General features: G+C 45.7%; 1 protein-coding gene across 1 annotated transcript; it reads right to left on the bottom strand.

The window, feature by feature from the left end:
* Window positions 1-5788: 5788 nt before the first annotated feature.
* LOC129022021 (cystatin-12-like) lies at window positions 5789-10427 on the bottom strand. The gene is made up of 3 exons (XM_054468148.1): window positions 8902-10427; window positions 6990-7100; window positions 5789-5981 (listed from the first exon to the last, which is right to left on the bottom strand). The coding sequence occupies exons 1-3, from the start codon at window positions 9169-9171 to the stop codon at window positions 5895-5897; spliced, it is 468 nt and encodes a 155-aa protein (XP_054324123.1). The 5' UTR covers window positions 9172-10427; the 3' UTR covers window positions 5789-5894.
* Window positions 10428-12289: the final 1862 nt, after the last annotated feature.

Genomic DNA, 12289 nt, shown 5'->3' with positions numbered 1-12289 from the left:
TAACAGTCTTCCAAAATTGGAATCCACCTGCATTCATTTTCTGTGGCTGCTGTAACAAATTACCACAAATCTGGTGGCTTCAAAAAGCACAAATGTGTGATCTCAGTTCTGCAGGTCAGAAGTCCAAACTGGCTTTCACTGGGCTAAAATCAAGGTATGGACAGGGCTGTATTTCTTTTGGAAGCTCTAAAGGAAAGTGCATTTCCTTCCCCCTCCAGTTTCTAGATGCTGACTAAATTTCTCAGCTCATGGTCTCTGATGGTTAATATTATGTGCCAATTTGACTGGGCTGAGGAATGTCCAGGTAGCTGGTAAAACATTATTTCTGTGAGGATATGTCTGTGAGGACATTTCTGCAAGACATTAGTATTTGAATAGGTGACAGAGCAAAAAAAGATCTGCCCTCACCAGTGTGGATGGGCATCATTCAATCCATTAATGGCCAGAATAAACCAAAAAGGTGAAGGAAAGGCAAACACATTCTCCCTGTTTGGGCTGGGACATCATCTTCTCTTGTCGTCAAACATCAGAGCTCTTGGTTCTTAGGCCTTCAGGCTCAGACACCACCAACAACTTCGGTTGTGTCTCTAGCAGTGATTCCAGAAAGGTTTTCGGACTCGGTCTGAATTACACCACCAGCGTTTCTGCTTCACCAGTTTGCAGGTGGTTGGTCATGGAACTTCTCAGCCTCCGTAATTGTGTGAGCAAGGGCCTGCAATAAATATATAAATATGCTTTTGCTTCTCTTTCTTTGGAGAACCTTGACAAACACAGTCCCCTCCTCTATGTTCAAAGCCAGGTGTGGAGTATCTTCAAACCTCTCTCACTTGCTCTCCCTCTCTCACTCTCTGCTGCTTCTACCATCACATCTCTATCTCTGACCCCGATTCTGACCCTCCTGCTTCTCTCTTATAAGGTCCTGTGTGTTACATTGGGCCTGCCCAGATAATCCAGGATAATCTCCCCATTCCAAGATCCTCAATCACACCTACAAGCTCTACATGCAAAATATATTTACCCCTCTTCAACATTCGAATAGTCTCAACCCTTCATACCACCATACCAGGAGATTTGGGATGGGCCATGTAACTCCCTGAAAGAAGACTTTTGACCCCACTGGTTGTCATCAACTCCTGTTGCTGAAAGAAATCTTGCACTGTCCTGTTCTTTCCCTGGGGCCCTGGTACCTGAAGTCTTAGAATTTGCTGCCAGTTTCTATGGTGAAAAATTGCTTCAAAACAAGAGCCAACCTGTAGCCGCCAGTCACTCGGGAGTCTCACGTAGCTTTTGTTTTGTTATTCTTTGATGGTCACTAGAATTTAAGTTTCCTTGTCATTTCTGTAGTCTGTCTAGCATTGATTTCAGAAAGAAGCCAGCTGCCCTGCTAGTTCACCATCTTGACAGGAACTGGAGGCCACAGGGGATATGAGCATGAAAATGGCCCTGAAGCTAAGTGAGCAGTAACCACAGGAACAAAAACAGTCGAATAAGCAGAAGAAACTTCAGTTTATCCATCCAAAGGCACATCACTAGGAGGGTGTACAAACACAAAATGAGAAAATACGGTAAACAGAAAGGTTTGAAAATAACAGAGAAGATATCTAGCATAACGGTAATAAAAATACCTCGGTAAATAAAATATTGAGACACACAGATTGGATTTTTGAAAAAGACCCACAGCATAGTGTCTATGAAAGACTCTCAAAATGAAAAGATGCCCAAAATATTTTTTTTAAAAAAGGTTGGAAAAATGTTTAGGCAAATTTGAAGCAAAAAAATTAGACTTTCAATCTTAATATATTACAAAATAGAACTTAATGCAAAAAATAAAGTAATAAGAAACTGTGGTAGATAGAAATCTTAAAACAACAACAACAAGATATCCCCTCAGGGATACACACTCTGTATAATCTCCTCCCCTTGATTGTGGGTGGGACATAGAAATATAATGGAATATCATTGCTGGGATTAGGTTAGGTTATATGGCAAAGGTGACACTATTTTGTAGACGTAATTAAAGTCTCCAATCCATTGCTCTGAGATAATATAAAGGCATATTTCCCTGCATGGACCTTACCTAACCAGTGAGTCTTTAAAGGAGAATCTAGAAAAGAGTTATACTTTTGGAATGCCAGAGTGGGGAACTGCATGGACCTATTCACCCATGTAAATGCAGGAAACCTAGACTATGAAAAACAATCTTGAAAAAGAACAAAGTTGGAGGACTCATACTTCTCAATCTCAAAACTTACTATAAAGCTACAGTCATCAAAACGCTATGGTACCAACATAAGGATATATATAGAGATCAATGGAATAGAATTGAGAGTCCTAAAATAAACTCATATGAGCTTGGAGGAGGACCCCAAGCCTCAGATGAGTCCCCAGTCTTGACTGACAACTTGATTTCAGCATTGTGAGACCCTGATTACAGGACCCACGTAAGTCTGACTCACACAAATTGAGAAACTCAGATAATAAATAGATGTTTTAATCTTCTAAGTTTGTGGATATTTGTTACATAGCATAGATAACTAATATAGGAACAAAAATAAACAAAGGAAAAAATAGGACAAGAAAATACAGTCATCAAAACATTATATACCATCATTGCAGTCTAACACATATCTAGCAAAAAATAAGAGAACTGCAGAAAAAAAGATAAGTGACCAACATTTTATTTGATAGTTCTGAAGCCAAAAATTGATAGGTCAAGAAGCCAAAAAATAAGCAGAGAGGAAAAGACTTGAAGAGTACTCTAAAAATGTTTAGTATAAAATGCCACACCCCACATTAAAAATTATAAAATTAAGGATTTCTGATCCACGGAAGACATAAGAAGTCAATAGGTAAATGACAGTATAGACAAAGACATTGGCCATGTCTGAATTAATATGTAGAACAGAAAATCAGTGTGAAGATAAACTTCATGGCCAATAAAACGTCCTATGTTTCTCAAAATCTGTTTTGAAGGACCAGGTTTTTTTCCACATTTCCAATCAATTACAGACTGTATTTTTAAAATATAGAACTAATTTGAGGTTATGTATGATTTAGATGGCATTTTAGATTTTTCTGACTGCCACGCACAGGATGTAAGCAGGGGGCATGTCTGTGTAAAATATAGACCATTGCAGAGATAATAGGTATCACCATTTAAAAAGCAGCAGAAATCTTCAAGTGGGGTGCAGCCAAGAGCCTGGAAGAGGAATGGGAAGAGGCCATTCAGGGTCTGTGGAGCTCAGAGAGCAGGTGGGGCAAAAGGTGAGTATGGTATGGCTGGAGACCAGACAAGAGGTTTTCATGACAGACAGATTTGTTACTTTGATCTACTGATTGCATTCCTGGGCTGACAGGAGAAAGGAAATAAACAATAGCAACTTTTGTAGTGGGTGATTTTCTTTTGAAAAAAAAAAATCATTTGGGAAACATCAGACAAAAGAGATAAGTGGCAGTTGCAAGTGTTCCTAAGCTGTTGGTTTGTTCTTTACTGAATGCCTGTGGATCTGTGGGGTTGGAAACTCAAGAGTTAGAAGGGCAGTTGGTGATATGGGTAGTGGACTCATTTGGCCCTGAGGTCAATTTCAGAAAATCCCAGTAATTAACCACAGAAGTAGCTCAGTGCCCTAATATGAAGATGGGGAGGGGGCTGTGGTGAGGGTTAAAGGAGATGATTTCGGTGACACATATTTTACAGTGTTGGGTGTGTAGGAATGTAGTTCTCCTGTCTTTACCTTCAGCCTCCCTCACTCCAGTGCTGAGATTTCAATTAAGTCCTAATTTTAGGAAGGGTCTCAGCAAATGCATTCCAAAGAGCCCTGCTCCTTCAAAACAGGTCACTCTATAAGATGTAGAAAATATTCGGGGTTTGACATAGATCTAGAATTTAGAAATATATGTCAATTTTGTGTACTATAACTTTCAATATGTTTACTTCCTACTTATTTGGGCCACTTAATGACTGAGCCAAATTCAGAGAGATTTTTCCAGGACACAAGATGGACTCGTGGATTCTGGCTGATCTTGGATATTGACACATTATTCAAAACTCTACTGGTTTGAGGTCATTATATAACTAACAAAAGTGGCAGGCACAAAATTTACTAACCCTACCAAAGCTGCTTACATAGCTCATGACCACGGGACACCATCAACAGTGAAATCCGCAATAGGGCCATGTTTTCAATTTCTATGAGAGCCAGAACTAAAGAACACAGGCCATGGACAAAATACCCAACTGCAGTAAACACAATTTCTAAAATATTGGAGTACCTTAAAGAACCACTTCACAGCCATAGCCCCAAGCACCGAACACCTGAGGACTCCATGTATTTGTGATTTAGGCCCAAATTTTCTGTTGCAGTACAGATAGGGGTGATGCTTGGTCCCTAAGAGAAATATAAAATGAAACCAGTGGGATTTTGTGTGGATCAAGGTGGAAAACAGCTGCCATATTGTGAAAAAAAGCTGGATGCCAGGCCTTCCTTGTGAACTTGGAATTGAAGGTAAAGGTGCTTCCATCAGTGAGCAATGCTGACCAGAGCTCAGGGAGGATGTGGCTGTGCTTGTCCGGAACAGTAGGCATGGGGTCCATAAACAAGGGCTCCACCCCTCCCAGCCTGAGTGCTGTCAAAGCCAAGGGCCAGCAATAGATTGGTTTTGCTAACCATGCAGACACACCCTTAGTAATATAAATATGCCCTATCAAATTATGGAGGGATGTTGCACACAAATCCTGCACAGAAGTTCGCCGAAGGACCAAAGCTGCCACATCTTTTTGCCATGACAGATGGAGCTACCCAAAGCTGTTTCTGAAAATTCTGTCCCATAAGCCCTTATGGCAAATTCATGGGAATGAGCTAGCCAGGAAAAAGGCAGACTTCTTACCAAGAAATATTCAAATCACCCCCCAAACCAAGGATGGAGGAGTAAAGACTCCCTAGCCCTTCCATTTGGAAAGACTCTTCCAGAAACTGTTGCACTGTCTCTTTGCCCAACGCATGTCCCCCCACCACACCATCCCCTCATCTCTCTGCCCCTCCAAGGCTGATCCCCCACCAAGACCCCAGCAGAGAGGCCTGCTTATCAGGATGGGTGTCTGACACCACAGTGCTTCTCCCAGGGGCAGTGAGTGATGCTGGTAGCTATGAAGCCCTGGCTGGGTCCCAGATGGGTAACACAGGCATCAGGAGCAGGTGCGGGCATGCAGACTGGAGCTGCCATCTTCTGAGACCTGGAGAAGACATCGTTGTGATTCATGCAGCTCTCGGTGTCCACAGAGGGCAGAACCTCCTGTCAGCTTCAGTGACCTCCTCTGAACCCTGGGTCTGGGCCTGGCCTCTCTGCTGAAGGGCCACACACTGTGAGCCTGTCCCTGAGATGGAAACAGAGGGGACCCATGTGGCTAACAAAATGTTCTGCATTCTTTTGAGTAGATGGATGAGAGCATAGAGAAACTGGAGAAGGAAGGAAGGAAGGAAAGAAGGAAGGAAGGAAGGGAGGGAGGGAGGGAGGGAAGGGAAGGGAAGGGAAGGGAAGTTAGGGAGGGAGGGAGGGAGGAAGGAAGGGAGGGAGGGAGGGAATACAAGAATTAATGGACTGACTAATGAGCACACAAACCAACTGGTGGGAACCATACAGGAACTGCCTCAAATCAACCAGGGAGTTTGATTTATTCAATACTCTGCACCTGCAACCAAAGTAATAATGATGATAATAAATTCGCCATTGCTTATCAATGGTTTATAAACAATATAGGAGAGTGAAAACTGCTCAGGGACGCAGAAAGTGCTTTGAAATGCCTTTAATTCTGCCGGGATGCACAGATCTAGGACTACAGACTGTCACACTATAGAAGAAGAGGGGACTTCTGCTGCGAAAAACCACGGGCTCTGTCACCAGCTTCTCTCCACACAGGTGCTGTTCAGGAGGCTGAACTGGGAAAACCAAGCTCGAACATCTACTATAAAAGTGCAGCGCACCTGAAAAAAATTGTAAGACTCGAATTAGAAAATGTAAGCATTGAGAGCATCTAGCATGCAATAGGGAGTCAAGATGTATTAAAACTACAAAAATAAATCACTAAAAAGCAAAAGCAGTCACCCAGGAACAGGGCTTGAAATGCTTAAGGCTCTACCAGTACAAGGGACACAGGTGGTTTAATCCTCCCACCTGAGCCTGAGGATTTCTGAAGGGATGCCTGGTTGGGCCATCATCTGACCCCTGAAGCATCCTGTCCACTCACAGCCGCCACAGAGCACACGAGGGTGGATGAGCTGCCCCCACCCTGTGTGTTCTGGGGGAGACCGTGGGCTTACCAAAGGGATGGCCCTGCCAGTCACCCACCAACTGAACAGCAGCTGCAAACCCACCCCAAAGGGAGGCTGCCCATGAGGCTGAGGGTGGGAGGGTGAGATCAGCCCCACTGATCCTGTAACTCTGATTCAGGGCATCCTCAAGCTCCAAGATCCCATGGATCATGTATGGGTCGTGGAAGAATGGTGTCAGAACTCAGACTGACTGAGACACATCCTTACCACACAGGAACTAGAGGGACAGGTTGGGTGACCAGAGAAACTAGAGAGTCCTCCAATCCCCAAGAACATGAGCAAAAGAAGAGTGAGGACCACAGAGAGAACACCATCTGCCTGGATCTTGAGGGTCTCAGGAAGATACAGCTGGGACCCAGAGTGAGGGCTCCATCCAGAGACATAGGCCTTGCAGAATCTGCAGGTGCCTGTGTCCAGCCAGCTGGGCTGTGGGCAGAGGGCTCTCCCTGGCATTGAGGGCCAAGCTCTGTCTATCAAATAAATGCCTGCCTTCTGCCTTCACTAAGGGAGCCCTGACACCAGGTGGGAGAGGGCCAGGGACCCTCATTCTGCCCCAGGATCACCCCAGATTCCTTTCCTAAGCCTCCTCCCAAAGGCCTGCCTTGACATTATTTTTTATTCCTGAGAGATTCATGATTTGGGTTCATTTTATTCTCAAACCATTTTCTCTTCTGTGCCTTCTTGCAATGGGCAATTGTCAATGTCTTCATCATGTTTCTTACAAACTGTACGCCCCATCTCCAAGTCCATTAAATATATCAACGTCAGTCTCTGTCAAGAAGAAATTGGAATGAGAAAATCAAAGAGAATCAAACAGAAAAGTTGCCAGAAGAGGTGAATGTTACTATTCATGCAAATAAAGACATACATATCCTGTGCAATCTTTCTTCTCTTATTTTTTATTTCAAGTTTTTTGTTTCAAATTTTTATCTTAATTCTCCATTTTTTTTCAAAAACAGATATTCATTCACTATACCTAAAGCAGGCACTAGAGTCTTTCCTATAGTACTCTTCTTGATGTCTAATACCCAGAAGTCTTATCAACAGGGAAATGAATACATAGGGTATGGACAATCACATGATTGAATCCTACACAGCAGTGCAGGCAGTGTACTCAGAATGGCACTATCCCTTGGGAGATAGATCTAGACGGTTACCTGGGGTGGGGAACCCTGGGGGCTGCAATGTTGTGTCCTTTATGTGGGTGAAGACCGCACAAAAGTACTTGAGAATATTAATTGAAGTAAATATTAAGGTTGCTGTTCAGTATGTTTATTAGGGTGCTATAAAAAGTTATTGAAAGTTACGGTCGTTTCTGTAAATGGAGGTTCATGAAACTCAGGAAGCACCCAGAGAGAGAGAGAAATCAAATCTAACCAGGAAATCTTCCCAGGCTGGAGCTCACATCTCTCCTGAAAGTTGTCTAGGAAGCAGACATCCCTTGGGGATAGCAATCCATGCAGGTGACAATGATACCCACTCATGCCCCTACACACTCACACACTCATGCTCCAACACATCAACACACTCACACACACTCATGCCCCAACATGCACCAACAACACGCTCATGACACAACACACAACAATACATGCACACTCATGGCCCAGAACACTCACATTCATGCCCCAACACACTCACTCACAGTCATGCCCCAACACACACACTCATGCCCAAACACACACCAACACGCTCATGACACAACACACAACAATACATGCACACTCATGCCCCAGAACACTCACACTCATGCCCCAACACACTCACTCACAGTCATGCCCCAACACACACACTCATGCCCCAACACACACCAACAACACACACACATTCATGTGCCAACAGACAACACACACGCACTCCTGCCCCAACACACACACACACTCATGCCCCAACACACATCAACAACACACTCACACACACTCATGCCCCAACACACTCATACCCCAACACACACCAAAAACACACTCACACACACTCATGCCCCAACACACACCAATAACACACATACACTCATGTCCCAACACACTCGTGCCCCAACACACACCAACACACTCACACACACTTATGCCCTAACACACACACACTCATGCCCCAACACATACCAACACACACACACTTATGCCCCAAAACAGCACACACACTCATGCCCCAACACACACCAACACAGATACCCATGCTCTGACACCAACACGCTCACATGCTCATGCCCAACAAACACCTACTACACAGTTACACACACACTCATGTCCCAATATATCAACACAAACACACTCTCATGCCCCAACACACCGACTACACACTCACATCTATGCCCTGACACACACCAACACACACACTCATGCCCAGCACAAGCCAACACGCTCACACCCTATGCCCTGTTTGCAGGGGCTACCCTCATTAAGGAAGCAAAATAGAAAGCTGTAGCTCTCCTAGTGATACCTTATATTTAAATTATATGCATATTTTCAGAATTTGGAATGCCACTGCTCTTTCCTGCAGACCAAGGATCCACCCAGCCCTGGCCTGGCGCCAGGGAATGCAGGGTTCAGGGGGAGAGACAGCAGCTGCTCACCTTATGCTGGCTCCGGTGGACCTGCAGAAACTTGTAGGCAAACTCATCCTCCTGGTCCTCATTGAACTGAAACACAGCATACTCCACAGCACTGGCGAAATCCTTCAAGCTCTTATCGATGTCTACAAATTTGCAGCTGCAGACATGCGTTCCCAGCACGATGAGCCCCACAAGCAGGGGCACCTTCCACCGCATGGCTGTCTCCAGAGTTGGCACTGGAGGCCAGGAGCTCTTGGTGGAGGGGGAGATGGCCACTGCCGCTGGTGACATCCTTCCCAGCTCTGACCCCACGCAGCACTGCCCAACAGAGGCCCTGAGCTGCTGAGCCTCTCTTTGACTGGTACCTCTGTCCAGTGCCTGTCTCCACTCCCCCACACTGTTCCTCACATTATCTCCAAACAGAAGGCCAGCAGAAGGTCACATAGCCTTGGACCCACAGGCATGCATGCCATACACATGCCCGCACATTTTCAGGGTCGCCTCCTCTGGCCCTGGCCCAGCACTGATAAGACCAGGGTGGAGGTCTCAAGCCCACCTGCCTTGCCTTCACAGGGCTTCATCCCAGGACTGGCAGAGTGATGGGAATGCTTAGGAATAATAATGGGCACTGAATCCTGAGCAGTTGAGGGAAGAGCCATGTCTGCCTGTGACCCTGGCTACATGGACCCATGATCTCAGGGAGCCTCAGGAGGGTACAGGGGGACGGGCCAGCTTTGGGGGCTGGGGTCATCCTCTCCACCCTTTCTGGCACCTGCTAGCCAACTTGCCATGTCCCCCTCCTGCCCTGTGGCCTTGCAGTGCTTGCTCTCAGCAGGGGGGCAAGAAAGAAGCCAAGTCCAAGGCTAGAGCCCTGCTAGGATGGATGTGGAAGGCAACCATGAACATGAGAAGGGGCCAGAGGCTCAGAGAAGCCCTGGGAGCACCGGCCAATGTGTGTTCTCACCCAGCTCTGCCTCTTTGTAGTCCCCTGGGCCCGCGCCGAGCCACCGTGTCAGACTGTCCTGAGGGGAACTGACCTGAGCTCTATCTGACTCCTGGGGAAGCCTCTGGGAGGTGAACAGGGCCAGGGGATGAGTGGGTTGGGAGGGTATGGAGGTGCCTGCACCACGTCTGGATGCACCAATGTGCACAAAGGGGCCTGTGCTGGAGCAATTGACCCTACCTTGGCTGTGTGGTAGGTAGATTGATGATCTCAAAAAATGTCTCAGAGCTTGGGCCACTGCCTCGGGGACTGGTAGTAAGGGCAGGACTGGGGCTGACACAGGAAGAGATGGGACTGTGGCCAGAATGATGGACACAATTATGACCACCTTCTTTCAGCTTCTCAATGGGAGGAGACACAGAGGGTCAGGTGCACTTCTACACAGGACTGACCTGAAAGTGGCTGACAGGTGGGGGCCTGAGGAGCACAGTGGCCTTGTCAGGTTGATCATGCTCAAAGTGTGCCTGAACCCCCATGTGTCCTCCTGCGAGAGAAGCTGCAGCTCCCAGTTCTTGCTCATCTTTGCCATTCCTGCCAGCAGGCTGATTAAAATGTCTCATTGTTGTCTTCTGAGGTCGGCAGGATCTGTCCTGAGGCCCCTCCTCACTGCTGGTGTGGGTTGTGATTGCCTTCTCCAATGCCAGCTCTCCCTTGCCCAGGGTTAGAGATTTTATTAGACCTTCAAAAAATTAACTATTGGATTTCTTGATCCTTTCTGTCAATCTTTGCTTTCTCTTTCACTTACCTATGCCTTTTTGCTATGATTTTCTTCTTTCTTTTTCCCCAGTTCTATTTACAATTCTTTGATTCTTGAGATCGAAGGGAGGTCATCAGTTGCTGTCCTGTTCATACTCTAGCATGTGCATTTCCAGATCTGGAGGTGACCCTCAGAGCATGGCATCAGTAGCATCCCATAAGTTTGCTACTCAGGTTTCAATTCCAGTGTTTTAAAAGTACAGTCTAATCTGCACTGGGATTACTTCTTTAGTCCATGTGTTATTTAGAGGCATGTAGCTGAAATTTCAAACATTTCTGTCCTTAATTTCTACCTAAATTTCACAGAGAACATATTCTACGTGATTGAAATTCATTAAGAATATGTCCAATTGTGCTAAATGTTCTATCAGCTGAAAAAATGAATGTTCTCCAGTTGTTGGGAGATATTCTATATAACAAAAGATCAAATATGTTTAGTGAGCTCTTAAATTTTTTGAGCCTCTTCTGAGTTTTACTTGGTGGGTTCTGTCGTTCTTAAGAGAGGTGCCTGAAACTTTCCCATGAGGATGATGGGGCTGCTGGTTTTTCTTCTAGCCCTGGCATGTGTCACTTTATATATTTTTAGGTTGTGTTAAGAGTGGGCACCACAGATAGAACTGTTGTAACTTCAATAATTGAGCAAAACTGTGCCCTTTAGTTCCCAAAAGGCCATGTTTCTAATTTCATAAAACCAGCAGAGAGAGAAGCCACAGTCAGAATTGGTCATGCCTACTTTCACTAAGGTGCCCAACTAGAGGCTCATGAGAATCATCGGAGGAAACATTCAAATAACCCAGCATTTGAGTCCAAATGCTAGAGTGTGGCATGAACACTGAAAGCCGTCTGGTGCACTTAAGTGCATCTGACCTCAAATTATATCTTTAAATTGAAAAAGAGCAGGACACCAGGCCTTCCTTGTGAACTGGGAAATGAAGGTAAAGGTGCTTTCATCAGTGAGCAATGCTGACCAGAACCCACTGTGCTTGCCTAGAACAGTGGGCATGAGGTCCATCAACAAGGGCTCCACCCCTTGCAGCCTGAGTGCTCTCAAAGCCAAGGGGAGCAATAGATTGGTTTTGCTGACCACACAGACACACTGTTGGTAATATAAATATGCCCTCTCAAATTGTGAGGGGATGTTACAAATCCTGCACACAGGTGGTTCAAAGGACCAAAGCTGCCTCATCTTTTTACCGTGACAGATGGAGCTTCCCAGAGCTGTTCCTGAAAATTCTGTCCCATCAGCCCTTATGGCAAATTCACGGGAATGAGCCAGACAGGAAAAATGCAGACTTCTTACCAAGAAATATTCAAATCAAAGTCCCTAAAAACCTAGGATAGAGGAGGAAAGATTCTCCAGCACTTCAGATCTGAAAGACTCTTCCAGAGGGCTTTGCATTGCCTTTCTGGCCCACCCATGTACCCCCTCCCCCCCAGACCCTCATCTCTCTGCCCCTCCAAGGCTGCTCCCCGACCAAGACCCCAGCAGAGAGGCTTGCTCATCAGGATGGGTGTCTGTCACCACGGTGCCTCTCCCAGGGGCAGTGAGTGGTGCTGACAGACATGAAGGCCGAGCTGAGTCCCAGCTGGGGAACATATGCACCAGATGTGTCATGAGGGACATGGGGACTGGAGCTGTCATTCTCTGAG

This window comes from Pongo pygmaeus, chromosome 21 (assembly GCF_028885625.2).
Source record: "Pongo pygmaeus isolate AG05252 chromosome 21, NHGRI_mPonPyg2-v2.0_pri, whole genome shotgun sequence".
Classification (NCBI taxonomy): domain Eukaryota; kingdom Metazoa; phylum Chordata; class Mammalia; order Primates; family Hominidae; genus Pongo; species Pongo pygmaeus.
This window is presented reverse-complemented; position numbering and strand designations above follow the sequence as displayed.